General features: G+C 37.2%; 1 protein-coding gene across 1 annotated transcript; it reads left to right on the forward strand.

Moving 5' to 3' along the window:
* The first annotated feature begins 8,207 nt into the window (after nucleotides 1–8,207).
* Nucleotides 8,208–13,734, forward strand: LOC103949957. The gene is made up of 7 exons (XM_009361095.3): nucleotides 8,208–9,224; nucleotides 10,198–10,437; nucleotides 10,947–11,036; nucleotides 11,155–11,304; nucleotides 11,453–11,577; nucleotides 12,395–12,524; nucleotides 13,469–13,734. The coding sequence occupies exons 1-7, from the start codon at nucleotides 8,658–8,660 to the stop codon at nucleotides 13,592–13,594; spliced, it is 1,428 nt and encodes a 475-aa protein (XP_009359370.2). The 5' UTR covers nucleotides 8,208–8,657; the 3' UTR covers nucleotides 13,595–13,734.
* Nucleotides 13,735–17,246: the final 3,512 nt, after the last annotated feature.

A 17,246-nucleotide genomic window follows, 5' to 3' on the forward strand; every position in this document is an offset into this window, starting at 1 on the left:
GAAGTTACAATTACTAATCACAAGAAGCCAACATCAATTTCAGGGAACCTTCCGACCAAAATTGCATCAAATTACTTTTCTAAAGATCCTCATGGTGATCAGGCATTAAGACAATTAGATAGCTTTAATCACGGTGATCAATAATTCAAAGTACGCATGCAATCAATCATAAGCAATTAAATAAAAATCACATATTCATGCTAAGGCTTACAGCTTCACCCTAGCAAAAGGAATTAGTTACGCATATTCATAATTGAAATCATAGAAAATATTATTAAGAATAAAAGGAATGAAAACACCTTAAAGTAGAAAATCTCCAAGAACCCTAGCCAAGTTCTCTGTCTCCAAAGTAGCATAAAATCAAGCGTATCCAAGACCAAGAACGGCAAAGCAATATATTTGCTAAGCCCTTCGACAAACCCTAAGACATAGGTCTCTTATTCCAACTAGGAAACTAAATAATAATAAAATATCTTAGAAAATAAAACCCTAATTAAACTAGGAGAATCTGCCAAGTACTTGTCCAGCCACGTTTTAGCCTCAAATCTCCTCCAAATCCGGCCCATAATAGATTGTTCTAAGGATTAGGACGTTCTGAACACATCTAAAAAAGGCCACTAACCCATCCGAAGTCATCTTGGGCTCCAAAAACGCCCTTCAAGCCCAAAACGTCACTATTCCAGCATTGTGCATGGCTCATTTATTTTATTGCCAGAAAATCATCGTTTGGTAGAAAAATCAATACGATCAAGCTAAGTGACTCACGAACGTCCTCCAACTAGAATTACTCCAAAATTCGCCCATTTGACCATGTTTTGCTCCAGAAGAAGTTGAAAGTCCTATATTAGAAATACATTTCAAAGTATCAAAATTCTTCTAAAATATTAACCAAAGTATACTAAGAATAGGGTAAAATATATAATATGAAATTGACTCAACAATAATAATCAAGACATATGAGCCCGTTGCAAATTCCGACCACTTCAAATGCCTGATAATATGTGCCCTTGTGATCATCTACGAAAGGATATATAAGCTTGGAATACTCACCCAATTTAGGGTTATCCCAATGCAAGGAGCAAACCGTACTCTTTTCGATCCTGCTTTCAGCTAGCCGGAGTAGTAGGTGAGTGTTGTTTTGATCGTTGGATTGGATTGTGCGGCTGAGGCGTAAGTTAATGAATCTAGGGCTTTTGAGTCCGCTGAACCGGATTAAAGGTAAACCTCAGCAGAATTTCGTGTATGATTTCCTCAGGAAAATAGTCCACCGACATTGCATTCATCAATCTAGTCCCCAGTGACAAGATTCTGCTACAAGTTTGATGGGAAGAAATAGCAGTACGTCGATCAAGAAAGAGTTAGAGCAGTACTTGTGGGGTTTACATATATTTTCTATGTAGTTTCTGTGATTTGGGATTGGGGAGATGCTTTCCCATGTCTACATTCTATTCTCCTAAACCTAATCAACTATATAGGATATTAGAAGACTTCCTTTTTTTCGCAAGAAAAAAGGACTTCCTTTTCCCAAAAAATATAAAAGACTTGTTTCTGTCGTAAATCATTTAGGAGTGTGATTATGTGTAGGATTCTATAATATTTTCTAGATAGTTTTCTTTTATATATCTTGTATTACTTGAAGAGCAAGATCATTTCTTCTTTATCACTATAAATAAAGGAAACAGGCAAGAAATCACACACAATCTCTCTTATCTCTCTATCTGCCCGTCGGCCCTCTCCCTCTCTTTTCCATTAGTAAAATAAGCCTATAACATAATTTACCAAATAATTCCGTTTTTAGGCACTTTAATGAATCTCCCCCTATATCTACATTTTTAGGCACTTTTTTTAGGGGCATTTTGATATAGATGCCTTAGATTTGAATTTTTTTAATCGAACATCTGTAACTTTTAAACTTTTGATGAAACATTCTTCTACTAATTTTTAATTAAAAATTATGATTTTTATTGTATTTAATTAACCAACTAGTTCAGAAAATAATATCACAAATATTCTAAAATCACCACAAACATCCTATCTTATCTTATCATAATTCGTTCAAAATGAATTTGTCTTATTCAAATAATTTGTTGTTTTAAATTCTAAAAACACATAAACATCCTATTAACATACAATTATGAAATATAACATGCACATATATTAAATATAACGTACCAAACAGATATATTAAATATAATGTACCAATCATTTGGTGCGTTATATAAATTTAATCTGGGTACGTATTAGTATTTTGGTACGTTATAAAATATTGTTTTTGGTACATTATGCAATTCTTTATTTAGTACGTACCAAGTTATTAGTATGTTGTATTATCCTTATTTTGGTACGTACAAAACTTATGATATGTTATGTGTAAGTTGTGTAACCCAAAAAACTACATCTCAAAACAACTCTTGTTTTTTTATAATCTATATAAAATGTTGAGTTGGAAATTCGAAAAACTATATTTCATCCAATTAATCTTGAACCCAAGTAGATATAATTGAATCCTTAAATTGAGGAAGGGATAAGATTCCATAAAAATAGCAATAAATTAATGAATATTGAGTGCTTTTTTTTTTTTTTTTTTTTTTACATAGAAATGGATTTAAAAGAATTTATAAAATACTTAAATTAAGAATATACATGGAATATAAAGTTTAATTAAAAGTAAAAGCACTTTAATTAAAAGTTGAAAAGTAACAGATGTTTAATTTAGAAAAATCTAAAATGAGGCATCCAATTCTAATTTATCTGAATTTTTATTTGGGATTGTATTGGTCTCGATTTTCTTTTTAATATTCTTATTAATTAGACTTGATTGAATAAAATCTATCGTTTGACAAAAGTGAATGATTCGTGAAACATACAAATGGAAGCAAGTCGGAAGGCACTCTACAAAATAATCCATAAAACAGTAAAGCATATCACTCTAAGCATAATTTCACCACTCTTTCTGAAACAAGATGGCTCAATCTGTAACCCATGCATGGATACAGTTTATAATTCTGTCCACGATTCCGTCACCCATAGAGAGAAACACTGCTATCTTCCACTAAATTTTCGTGAATCTTGAACCAGGCAAGGGACTCCATGCATGTACCTCGAAATAAAACAACGATTCTCTTTTCTCAGATCTTCGTGCAAAAATATATCACCAAATAATTCATGGGCGATATCAAACCACAAAATAAAGGTATATATATCCCCGTCTGTCTTACGATTTTGAACCCAATGCACGGCACCGTAGACAAAATCATTTTGTGCATGACGATCCTCCGGAGGCCAAAAGTCTGCAAGAATAACCCCAGAATTAATACTCTTCCAAGAACCCCTGGCTAACAACCAAATGTCAACTTCACATGGATTTGTTGCCTTTGTGACAAATGAATCACGAGTCACAGTTCATAACCGTATAGTCATTGGCAAGCGAATCGTAACAAATATACCATCAACCTCACGCGTAGGTAAAACCATCACTTTTCTAATGCTAGGGTTGTTGGAAGTTCAAATAAAAACGTTATTTCAATGTTTGTGTGCTGCTAGCTGTTTTTTGACTCATGCTTCCGCACTTACCCAAATTAAATGCTTATTCTCTGCGCTAGCCGAAATGTGGTTGCAACCACTGGAATAATGTAGTGTGTGTGTTCAAAAGTCTAAAGTTGCAGCAAGTAAAGACTTTGAACACCTTCATTTATTTTGCATGGATAGATTTCAACATTAGCTAGGTTTAGGAAGTCTTTGTTTGCATTTGTTTATTAAAAACACTTGTGTGGTTCTTCTGTTTTTGCAAGTATAAGAAAGCCTTCCCGTAAGGCTCTTTGTAATCCCTTTCCATTTTCGGCAGTTGAGTTTGTAAACTCCTTTTAACATATCAAAGTGCAAGTGTTTTGCCAAAGTTTGTTGGATACAAAGAGTGTTAAGAGGATGACACCACAAGAGTGTTAAGAGTGGATACAAGCCGAATGTTGCACACCTAAGAGTTTTTGGGTGTGTTGCATATGCTCAGGTTCCAGAAGTCAAGAGGAGGAAGCTCGATGATCGAGGTGAGAAGTGTGTGTTTGTGGGCTATAGTGAAGAGTCCAAGGCATATAAGCTTTACAACCCACTAACTGGCAAATTAGTGGTTAGTATAGATGTCATCTTTAGTGAGGAAGAGGCATGGAAGTGGAACAACAAAGAAATCAGTAAAGAGAAGATTGTTTCCACTAATTTTGAAGAACCAGAAGTTGTACCACCTGTTGAGCAATAGCTTGCTTAATCAATCACAACAACTTCATTGCACAAAACTGCAAGGAGTGTTCCTACATCCGGTGAGGAAAGCAGTTCCTCAACTTCAGTGAGGCTAAGAAGCCTCACCGATATTTATGGACAAGAAAAAGAAGAAAAAACCAACCTTTTCTACTTGTATGCAAACCACGAGCCTCTTTCATTCAATGAAGCTATGGAAGAAGATCGTTGGAGAATAGCCATGGAGGAAGAATTCCATGCCATCGAGAAGAATGACACTTGGGAGTTGACAAAGCTCCCACCAAATCAGAAGGTTATTGGTGTCAAGTGGGTGTACAAGATCAAGTGCACTGCAGATGGAAATGTGGATCGATACAAATCAAGGCTTGTAGCAAAGGGCTACAAACAGAAGTATGGAGTAGACTATGATGAAGTCTATGCTCCAGTTGCAAGACTTGACACGGTAAGATTGCTAATCTCTCTTGCCGCTCATCATAAATGGAAAATTTATCAACTAGATGTCAAGTCAGCCTTTCTTAATGGAGTTCTTGAGGAAAAAATGTACGTGGAACAACCGGAAGGCTTCCAAATACAAGGAGAAGAAGATAAGGTGTATCGTTTAACGAAGGCTTTGTACGGCCTCAAGCAAGCACCACGAGCTTGGAACTCAAGGATTGATAACTACCTTCACCAAAATGGATTTCAGAAATGTCCATACGAGCATTCAGTTTACATGAAGAATGGTGCAAATGGGGATTTCTTAATTATTTATCTCTATGAAGATGACTTGTTGTTTATAGGAAACAATGAAGCAATGTGTTGTGAGTTCAAGCAATCCATGTTCAGTGAATTCGAGATGACTGACAATGGATTAATGTCATACTTTCTTGGCATAGAGGTGAAGCAAGAAAGTGATGGTATCTACATCTCTCAACAAAAGTACATGAGAGACATATTGGAGAAGTTCAATATGGACAGGTGCAATGCTGTCAACACTCAAGTTGCAACTAGATTGAAGTTGTCCAAGGAAGGAGAAGGTGAGTTTGTAAACTCAACCGTGCACAAAAGCCTTGTTGGAAGCATGAGGTGCCTTACAATCACAAGATCGGATATAGTTTATGGTGTTGGACTCGTGAGTCGGTACATGGAAACACCAAGGGAGTCTCATTGGCTGGCTGCCAAGAGAATTTTGAGGTACATAAGAGGCATTGTAAACTATGGTCTGTTTTATAATTTTGGTGAAGACGCAAAATTATTTGATTATTCAGATAGTGATTGGGGAGGTGACCAAGATGAAAGGAAAAGCACAACTGGCTATATGTTTTTTCTAGGATCAACAGCTTTCTCATGAACTTCAAAGAAGCAATCAATTGTTGTTTTGTCATCGTGTCAAGTCAAGTACATTGCTGCAGCCTCAACTGTGTGTGAGGCAATTTGGTTAAGAAATCTGTTGAAATCCTTATGTTATCCACAAGTGGAATCTACTATGATTCTTGTGGATAACATGTCTACAATCAAGCTTGCAAAGAATCCTGTTCAACATGGAAGGAGCAAGCACATCGATACCAGGTTCCATTTTCTGAGGGACCATGTGAAGCAAAAGACAATTGAGCTTGTCTATTATCACACCAAGGAACAAGTGGCTGACATCTTCACAAAGCCACTACCAGTTGAATCATTCCGGCTGCTGCGTGACATGCTGGGAATGAAGGCGTTTTGATTTGAGGGGGAGTGTTGGAAGTGCAAATAAAAACGTTATTTCAATGTTTGTGTGCTGCTAGCTGTTTTTTGACTCATGCTTCCTGCACTTAACCCAAATTAAATGCTTCTTCTCTGTGCTAGCCGAAATGTGGTTGCAACCACTGGAATAATGTAGTGTTTGTGTTCAAAAGTCTAAAGCTGCTGCAAGTAAAGACTTTGAACACCTTCATTAATTTTGTATGGATAGATTTCAACACTAGCTAGGTTTAGGAAGTCTTTGTTTGCATTTGTTTATTAAAACCACTTGTGTGGTTCTCCTGTTTTTGCAAGTATAAGAAAGCCTTCCCGTAAGGCTCTTTGTAATCCCATTCCACTTTCAGCAGTTGAGTTTGTAAACTCCTTTTAATATATCAAAGTGCAAGTGTTTTGCCGAAGCTTGTTGTTTCCCTCCTTAATTTCTCTATTTCCTTCGTCCAAATTTACGGAGAGTGCAAAGTGAGAAGTGTGATAGAGTTTGTAAACTTATCACCCACATATTTTGGTATTGAGATAGTAAACTTCTAAATACCAACAAGGGTTTCAAATTATTGCAGCATAGCTATAACTCGAGTCAGCAGCAAGGCATACGAGCCCGTTGCAAGTTCCAATCACATCGACAGCAGATGGAAATGGACTTTTAAGCTTGGTATACTCATCCAATCCGGGGTTGTCGAAGTGCAATATGAAAGATTGGTTCTTTCTTGCTCGTGGGCAGCATTTAGTAGGAGGTGGTTTTTGGATTTGATTGTGTGGCTGAGCGATAATACTTTGCAGATAATTAAGGAGTTTGAATTTTAAACTAGGCGGTATTTATACATATATATATATATATATATATATATATTATTCCATCTAATATATTCATTTTATTTGTACTTTCTTTGGATTATTACGTATACATTATATGCCAATTCAATTTGTATGCTCCATTTACAGTAGATGAACACCTCGCCAGTGGGAGAGCTGCAGAGAGCTCTCCACCAAAGTGGGCTAATTTGATGAATATATATATATATATATGGGGGCATTTACTCACATGAGACCATATGTAACAAATGTTTTGACAGAATCCAACAATAGGAGCACCGCTAATGAAAAGAGATTCTCTTATGTAATCCCTATAAGGAAAAAAAGAAAAAAAGAAAAAGGAAATAATTACGGAACAAACGTGACTATTACTGGAGTAGCTATTGTTAAAAACGGTTAGTTATAAAGTTTAAAACCCTTTAATCTAAAAAGGCCCTACCACTAGCACTACAATCTAATAATAAACCTTATGCTAAATCTTATGAATAATTACTTTTCAATGTATTCGCATTATTTAATAGAAATGGAATAAGGAGGGAATGGGAGAACTTAGGAACATGGGAAAGTAAGGAAAGAGAATTGGATCAACTAACCCCCCCCCCCTCTTCCCCAAGTGATCTGATTCATGTTTTTTAGATATTTGATTATGAATTTTAAGAGAAAACTAACACTTTTCATTCCTCGCGTGTTAATAAACATGGAATTTTTTTTAAGGTGAGTTGGTTCTATTTCTATATTCTACTAAACGCATGAATCTCAAGATTAAAATGAGTCATATTCTCATTCATTATAAGTAAACATGCCCTTAATAAAGCCTAAAGCCTCGTGAATCCTAATGCGCTGGCAAGGTGAATTGATGATACAATCCATGTAGTTAGTGACTATACTGAAAAAATAAAAGTAAGATTCTTTTGTAAGTGATGAACTATCTTGATAGTTATAATTTTCTTCTCCATTTCACTACGACTCTCGTAGTTCAAACTCCCCCTCTCCTTTGTCTAGTTTAAATCACTTATATTTTCTTTAATACAATAATCTCGCTTATATTAAAATTGAAAAAAAAAAAAAAAGAGCTATTCAATCCACTACCTCACTTAGTCTAGCTTAGCATAGTAATGTTGCTTGTACATTTTTTTTTTTTTAACAAACCATATTATCCACACTAAGAAGAGAAGGTGAACTTGGTCTCGCAATCTGCTAGTCATAATGTAGTTCAAATTCGTCTTTGACGATAATCGAATATAAGATTACTCACTTACAAGCAATGAAAAATACCACTAGACCGTAGTACCAAATGACAATGTTGTTTGTATTTTAAATTCTAAATTTTTTTCTAAAATTTGTAATTGGTTTGTGACGGCCTCTACATCCACTTAGTGTGAAAACCAACGTTCTCCCCTCCCTATCCACACACGTCCTCACAAGTTACACGTCCTTTCCCCGTTAGCGTTGCGTTAACGGAAACTAAGTGCGCCCTTTCTTTGTCTTCAGTTGCCTCTTTGGAGCTCATCGAAGAATCAATCTTTAATTTCCCCTTTCTCAATTTTCGATTTCTCTTTTGAAATTTGGGATTTGTTTTGTTTGAGAATTTTGACTGAAAAACCCTCGAAGCTCGGCAACTTCCATTTCCAAGCTCCAAATACATTTCACTGTTTTCGGTTTTTTCCTTTTCGATTTTGATCTGAAAACTCTTAAGTTTGAAAGCTTAAATTTCAAGCTTGGGATTGTAATTTCACTGTTTTAGGTTTGTTGGACCTAATCAGTAGCTAAAATTCCCAAATTTCATTGTTTTTGGTAACGATATTCGTCCCGTTGATTTGTGCTATGAAGAAGCTGTGATTGTTTCAGAGGAATAGCAGAAAAAGCATTCAAATTTCGTCGAAATGTCGGTCGAGAGCCCCTTCGAAGCATGGGAGGAGGTACAGCGCCATGGGCAGGACTTGGCGGACCGCCTCACGCAGGGCTTCACGGGTTTAATTCAGTCCCACATCACTCCGCCGTCGTTTCATTGGCCAAACCCTAACACATCGAAGCTCTTCGACCTCGAATTCCCGAACCAGAGTTTTGGCAAGAGGGATTTTGTTGGGTTGGTGGCTGAGAACCCGGGCATTAACGGGGTTTCTGCGATTCTTGATATCGGTAACAGGATTGGGCAAGCGGGGGCGGATTTTGGGGCGTGCTTGAATGGGATGGTTCAGCAGTTCTTTAGGGCCTTACCCGTGCCGTTTAGGCATGATGAGAATGTTGATTTGGCGGCAATTCGGATTGATTCGGGTAAGGCTAAGCACAGAGCTGATATGATTTTGAGTGGCAAGGAGGATTTGGGGCCATTGAAGGAACGGTTGAAGGATTTCAGGGTTGTGGAGGGTGATGGTGGCTCTGATGGTGTGGTGGATGAGGAGCTTGGCGGCTTGAATCTAAGGTCTGCCGGTCTTCTGGGTAGACCACTGGTAAGTTTTTTCAACCTATTGTAGTATGTAATTTATGGTCTTTATGTATGAACTAGTTGCACCTTTCATTTCTAATTGGAGCACCAAGTTACATTTTTAACTTGTTACAGAACCACACATATGAATTATGATAGAGCATAATTGTGTTTCATAGACAATCACTTAGTGCTGATAGAAGTGGAAATTTGCTCAAGTTGTTTTTTGAATGGAAAATATGTCATGTGATAAGTCCTAGATTAAAGTTTACCACTTTATTGTAATTAGTAAGGTGCTCAATAATTTCATGCAATGTTAGAATTCGTGATAGAATGTTATAGTCACTTTTTCATATATGCGGTGCAGTAAGGTCAGGATAAGTTGTAGGATTTTTTGTTCTGAGGATAGATTGTATGCTAAACTAGAACTCATGATGAGGGGAATTGTTGAAACGGATGCTATTTCGTTTTTCTTCTGGGAAGTTTTGTAGTGTTGTGATTGGTGGTAGAGTAAACTATAACCATTTGCCTATAATCTACAGGGTGTTTAATATTTTCATCAAATTCTAGGATTTCTAATGCACATTGTGTTTATGATCAGTAGAAGTTTGATTGATATGGGAAATTTATTCATGAAGTGTATTTGGAATGCCATTTACAGTTAACTGGTCAGGGCAACTAGTTGTGATCATTACCAATATCCTGTTACCAGCATCAATTTGTTGTTATCATTCTCATCACTTTGTCGTTATTCCTAATCACCCATACAAGTAGTTGCAATCCTTTGGAATTTTAGATGGTTGGTCTTGGTAGTATAGTGGTAAGTATTCCTGCCTGTCACGCGGGTGACCCGGGTTCGATCCCCGGCAACGGCGCATCGATTGTCATCTCCACTTAGTGGGAAAAGGCTTTGTTGTTGTTGTTTTTGTTGTTGTTGGTCTTGGTTATGCAATTATTGACTGCATTTTTTTTATTTTTTGTGGGGTTCTGGAGTGCAGGGGACTGTAAATAGCACAACAAGTTATGATACTAGAACCCGTAAGCTGGAAAGTTCTTTCCATGCAAGGGGAGACTTATGGAGAGTAGAGGCTTCTAGTGGCAGTTCCACATCTAGAAATGACAATTCATCACTTTTCCTTGTCCAGCTTGGGCCGTTACTCTTTGTTCGTGATGCAACTCTTCTTCTTCCTGTGCATTTGTCAAAGCAACACCTGCTTTGGTATGGCTATGATAGGAAGGTATGAATAAATTCTGTTGGCCAATTGTATTTTGTTACTTCAAGTGTAAAAGTAATTGTTTCTCAAATCTGAATAGTTATACTCTATCTAGAGATAAAATGATAAATAGAATATGAGTCTCATTTATGTTTGAGTTGTGCTCTACTTCTCTCTTTTCCCCCATCATCCAAAATTGACTATTTGGAATAGATTTTTGACCTAGCATTTTATTTGAAGATCTTGTCAATGCATCACTAATATCATAAGAAAGGAATAATCTTGTGCGTGACTGTTTCTGTAACAAGTGAAAGTCTCATTAGAAGTCACCAGTAGAGCATCCAAATGCACCAAAAGTATGGAAGAAGAAAAGAAAAACCTGAAACTGAAATATGTGAATCAATTGCAAGGTGTACAAGAGTAAAACTAATTGGGTGGACTGTTGAGGCATTATATCATGTATAGAAGCTTGATGCTTCCCCACATTTTCCAGTTTCCTTGCCATGTTCTCATATACTCGTTTCATTTATCAGAATAGGGTGCATTCTCTTTGTCCGGCTGTATGGTCAAAACACAGAAGGTGGCTCTTAATGTCAATGGTCTGCCTGAAACCATTAACTTGTGTAAGTTGATTCTTTAGAATACATATTTCTGTGCTTTCATATATATATTTTTTTTCAGTGTCGGCACTATTATTGGGTCTATGGCATTGGTTCTCACGATCACTCTCTCTGTGCCCAGTCATTTGTTGATTTACAGTTTCCAAACGGGCAGTTTACATATATATCTGGTGAAGGACTTAGTACAAGTGCTTTCTTACCTCTTTGTGGAGGCCTTCTACAAGCTCAAGGTCAATATCCTGGAGAAATGATATTCAGTTTCTCTCACAAGGTTAGATTGCAAACTATTAATATGCTTTTTACCAAGAATTGTAGTAGTTTTATTCACAATTTGTATGAGAATAGACTTTATAGATTATTTTACGCTTAGTCTTCTTGTTTGATTATAGTTAAGATTGTTTAAATCTTTTTTGTTTCAGAATAAGTGGGGAACACGCATCACACCCATGATACAATGGCCAGACAAGTCTTTTACACTGGGTCTTTCGCAAGCCTTGGCTTGGCAGCGATCGGGTCTTATGGTGAAGCCTACAATTCAGTTCAGGTTTGGTTAAGCTGTCTCTCTATTATTTTAGCTGTACATTATTGTCTTTCCATTCTAGAGGTTCTTCTCTTATATGCTATGTTGAGGGTTTACAAGAAAAGACGTATATCAGTTGTTGATACTGGTCTCTATAATAACTAACCACCCAGAAAAACTCAAATGAATGTTACTTATGCTGTTCTCTGATGATAATATGACGTTGAAGTGGTATTTCCATTCCCTTCTGGTCTCTGCACATCTCTTGACGCAAAATTATGCCACAAAAAAATGAAGAAGAGCATTAAAATATTTTTACCCTAAAAGGGCTGGGTCCGAAGGACGCCTTTGAGGCCACTGATTTGTTCCAGCAGGACTTTCTCATCCCAATCTTAATTCTTTCTCAGCTTTTTATGATTCTAGGGGTTGAGTTGGGCAAAAGGTATGTTCTCAAGTTGAACTGGGGCTTAACAAGAGTAATTTTGTTGTGATATTTCATAGAGTTACACAAGGTGATCATCATATGACGCATGTCTGCATGTGACTGTAGGAAATGGTTGGAAATTTTGGAATCTTTGACTTGCGCATGTTTATGTGGCCTAAGATGTGATATTAATCATTAGAGGTTAATTCGCATCTGATTTATTTTGCGGAGGGAAAATTGGTACCAGCATGTTTTAAACTACTTTCTTACATCCCTGTTAAGACTCTGCACATCAGTAATATTGACATCTTTTAACTACGTTAAGTTACACATGCAAATTCATCTTTCATCTTCATGTGCGCTTTTAACATTCATTAGTTGGTGTTGATATGTTTCATGGAATTTTACAATGGTCAGTTTATGTCCCACTATTGGTGGAAGCAATCCTGGTTTGCGGGCAGAGCTCATTCACTCAGTGAAGGAGCAGCTGAATCTTATATGTGGTGGTTCATTTACCGCACATCCTTCTGCTTTTGCTTCAATATCGGTATGTTATTGCTGATACCAGTGCTTATTCTATCATTTTTAGCCTTTAGTTCTCTGGGATCTCACTTATTTTCTTATGCAGCACAAACTTTGTCACCTTTATCCTTACTTAAGCTTTTAATTTCATGAAAACATCTCAAGAAAATTTTATTTCACTCTGATTTCCAAGTAAAATCAAAAGTTATTGACTTATTCGTTGGAAAGCTGTTTGCTTGATTGTGAAGTATGTACCTTCTGATTTTTTCTTGTATTGATATTTTGGCAAACTTGGCAATGTTTGGGTGAGGTATTACCAAATCCCAGGGAATTGTGGTCAAGTTAGTAAGGAATAGATCACAAAAAGTTAGGAGGGATTAGAAATGCATCGTATGAGCATAACCAAGGAATGTTGGAGGGATTTGCAAAAAAATCCCCTACTTGGAGGGAGTCATTTACAAATCCCGCCTATATGCTTGTTGATGCTCATATGATGTATATCTAAATCCTCCTATCTAATATTTTGTGATCCATTCCTTACTAACTTGGCATTAAACCCTTGGGACTTGGACATTCCTCACCTAAACATATCTTATAAGGAGGTGATTTGCGAAGCTTTTTCATTTAACTTCATTGTATTTGTATAAATCGTGAAACACACATTTACTAACAACTTTCCTACACGTTCACTAACAGCATTCCTTTATATGTTTATCCCGTATACAATTACTTTATATGATACGGTTCATTTCCATTAGCATTAAGTTGTGTTAGGTATTTGACCTTGCAATTTGGTTATGATACACAACGTATATAACATATTTGTTCGGGCTCTTGGATGTTTACTTTTTTGCTATAAGTTGTGTTTGAAATAACTTACGCACAAGTTACTTTTTTGCTATAAGTTGTACTTTGCCGTACTCGCTTGTCTCTTACTATCTTCTTCTTTGTCCGGTCTTGCATCGTCAGGTTGGCAGATCCAAGTGGAATGGAAATGTTGGGGACTCGGGGATCGTTTTAAGAGTGGATGCTCCTCTTTCCAATGTTGGTCGACCATACTTATCGATTCAGTTAAATAATGTTCTTGAATTTTGATGGCTTAGGTCCCAACAGAGTGCAAAATGCAAGTGTATATAGTCAGTCTCAAGCTCAAAAACACCCACCACATGTGAATATGTGAATACGTGAATCATGTTCTACTGCTAATTATACCAATGTTACCTGTTTTTGCTCCACTGAGACCTTTTTTGTTTTCTTTTAATTATTTGTTTTTTTTTTTTCAATATTTTTTTTGCTTGTAATGTTCACTAATTAAAAATTTTGCCCTTCTGGAGAGAAAAGTCTTATCACTATGTGTGCCTTCAGATGTTCCCTTGTACATAAAGCTAAATTGAAGTACGCAGTAAGATTTATTGCACAGGATATGCAAAATCATTGCATATCGTTTTTAGTTTTCATTTTTTGTGCTCCGACGATAAGTTCCTGTCCGGCGGCAACTGTTACGTCACTACCAAGTCCAACCCGTGTATGCCGAATGGGTTCATACGGACCAGCTCGTCCTTTCTTGGATAAATGGCTCTCTGGGTCATCAGGTTCTTGCCGCGACTGTCTGATATACGATAGCCCGTGGAGTTTGGCTTGCTCTTCAACTGCGCTATGCCCAGAAAACGAAAGCCACGTTCAACTTTGTGCCGCTTTCTTCCAGACCAGGAAGAAAAGTTGTCATTCCAATCCATCCAAAAATGAGAGGATTAGAATGGAGAAGAATTTTCACGTCTAATCCTCTCAGAATGAAAAATCACTCTCCTCTCTTCAATCTACCTTGAATTTCGAGAATTTTCCACTCTAGTTCAATCATCTATACCAAACAAGGCCTAATGGAAGGATTTCGGAATAGGAAAAACCAAACCTTACAACATTCAGAATGACAAAAAGAGTATTCAGCTCTACAAAAAAATGAAAAATAAAAAACGAGACACAAAATTGAGAAAAACCTTAATCATGCTTGCATTTCAATGGCTGTTGAGCAATTAAAATTGGTATTTGCTACAGTTCAGCTCAAAGATTTATTTAGTGTTCCTTGGATTGGAAGCACTTAACTGTTTTCTGCCAGAAAGTAATGTTTGAGTGATCAAATTTCTTAGTACTGTAGCCAATTTTCGGTCTTCCTCTTGGGACAATAATAGGTCTGAAAAATGGTAGGATGAACATCAACTCTGCCAAAAATGCAACAAGACTTGTCCACACAAATATTGTACTCCTCCACTTCCAAACAAACCTTTTCGACCAAGGAAGCTCAGATTCGAGCACTAGCGATGCAGCGTAAATTTGAGGTAAGCCGGCACCATTTTGGAACTCGGCTCTTTGCTCTAGTGTCACCTTCAAGCAGGCAGTCAGCTCGAGTCCTTCAATGTGTCCCCTCATTTTTATGTTCAGAACTTGGGTTTCTGATTGTAAACCGGCAATGAGAGGAGCAGTTTTGAGAAATGTTTCGATGAAGTGAATTGGCCAGCTTTTGTATCGCAGCATGCACAGATGGCTTGAGCTAGCTTTGACACTGCCGTTTGCTGACAAGAACTCGACCCTTACCTTGGGGCACAAGAAACGGTAAATGGTAAGTCACAAAAATGCTATTTCAATTAGGCATATAGAATTTACTTGGCTGAAAAATGTGGTGCATACTAACAATCTGTGATCAGATGTCATACCTGAAAAACACCCAGCTTGTGATTATATTCGGATTCAGGTGCAGTTAACGAGACAGTGAGCTGCAATTTGTGGTTATAAGGTATCGCACGGTCGCTACTGACACGAGAAGATGACATGAGTGGTGCAAAAGCAACTGGACTTGATTGGGTATAATCAAAGTTGAGGTTGTCTGAATTGGATTCTCAACCGTCTCATAATAAATCCACTTGGTACGAACCCGGATGCCAGAATTCCAAGAAGCATGGAACACACATAGAGTGACCCGAAGAAAGCAAACCCTACTGATAGGATACTGTTGATAATACTTGTACAAGGTTGTGATAGGTTGATATTGTTGGTGACAAGTGTCTGGGAATCATTGATTGAATGTGTGGTTGTTAATTGATGATTAGTTAGGAAAATATCTTGTAACTACCCTAGCTTGCAATCTAGTATAAATACTAGATAATTGTGCACATGCAGGATTATGAATTGTAACAGAAGTTTGTTAGTAATACAAGAGGAAATATCAGCATATGAGTAAAGGTTAGAACAGGGGTTCTATTACCTACATTCACTGCCACTGACTTTTGAGCTTGCACACGGCGGGATACCGCTGAAGTAACATTTTTAGATATGACACTGCACATTCTTGGTACATTTTTTATACTTTGAAATGGAAACAACAAGAGCATGAACAAGAGCATGAACAAGAAATAGGATAATCGAATTGGAAGCGTGAAAAATGCGACCACTAGACTAAGTTGAAAATCTATGATTTTCATCAGTAATGCCACAACGAACGTCAAAGTTTTCAAAAGAAACGGATTGTAGCTTCGTAATGGAGAATGTACCATTTCGGCCAAATTGATAAAATCTCTTCTTTCTTCAACCTCATTTTTCACACTCCAATCCGAACTAGGCCTCCTTTCTTCTCCATGTTCACTACCTGACCCCGAGCGAGATTTGCATGCAGCAAAGCTAGGTTTCAGCGTCCTTCGGTCCATGATCGCCTTGTCAGCTCCATCTAGGGCTAGTTTCAGCACAGAACATTTCAGGACATGGAACAATTGGTGTGAATTCACGTCACATTTGGGATCGAAACTCCATAAACCATTCTGGGTTTTTAAGAAACGATGATCGCCAGGAAGACCGGTATCAAGAATTTCTGGCTCATCCATGGTGATGAATTAGAACAAAAAAGTGGCACTTGGAACTGGATACAGTTAGACTAGGGAGTGAAAGGGCTGCAATTTGCAACCATAATAACTGTATGGAGGACCATTTATAGGCGGGAAAGAGATGACGTGGCAATAACTTTAATTTCTTGGGATGCTAAATGACAAGTAGGCGGTTCAGATTGGATGGCGCATCATGACACACAATTCAACACTGGACTTGTTCATGTCTCAATCTAAGAAATCTTCAAAAACTTTGAGCGATAGTGGGAGTGTTATCTGTCTGTTGGCGAGTGGCACACCTGCCCAGGTGAATCCCCGGCTAGCTCAATTAGGAATTTCCAGATTGTTTTCTTTCACCAACTTGTATGGAGTAATGGATGATACATCAAAACAAATCTTGAACGTTGAATCTCGAAACTAAACTCGTATTTTGTCTACTGGTAGTTGTATCTGCTTAGTTGGAGGATATCCCTGATTCAACTCACATAAATGTGAAGATGATACATATTTATGATGAGTTTGATTTGGTACATAACTTTTCCGCGGAGGTTTATCCCATTGTAAATTCTATCGTTCGTAAAAAATGTTGGATTTTGATGTATTATGTACAACAATGTCATGTCATTTGGCGATTGAAATGTATGAAAATGAATACTTGAACACTATTTTCAAGGGAGCTGCAGTCACACCCAGCATTTATCTCTTAACACCAGTCCACTGAACACTTGCAGAGATGTTCGGGGGAATGTGGCCGAACAATTTCGCGACAAGCAGCACCAAATTTCACACAGCATGCCAGAATTTGATTGTGCGGGTGAAGAAAGAAAATGCCGGTTTCTTTGCACCAAATGTGGGAGAAATATAATATTGACATTAAC

The sequence above is a fragment of a genome, unplaced genomic scaffold, assembly GCF_019419815.1.
Source record: "Pyrus x bretschneideri cultivar Hongxiangsu unplaced genomic scaffold, Pyrus_bretschneideri_v1 Contig25, whole genome shotgun sequence".
NCBI lineage: Eukaryota > Viridiplantae > Streptophyta > Magnoliopsida > Rosales > Rosaceae > Pyrus > Pyrus x bretschneideri.

Coding starts and splice junctions, on each gene's coding strand:
- LOC103949957 (XM_009361095.3), top strand. CDS start 8,658: ATGTCGGTCGAGAGCCCCTTCGAAGCATGGGAGGAGGTACAGCGCCAT. Junction 9,225..10,197: donor GTCTTCTGGGTAGACCACTG/GTAAGTTTTTTC, acceptor TCTGGAGTGCAG/GGGACTGTAAATAGCACAAC. Junction 11,578..12,394: donor AAGCCTACAATTCAGTTCAG/GTTTGGTTAAGC, acceptor TACAATGGTCAG/TTTATGTCCCACTATTGGTG.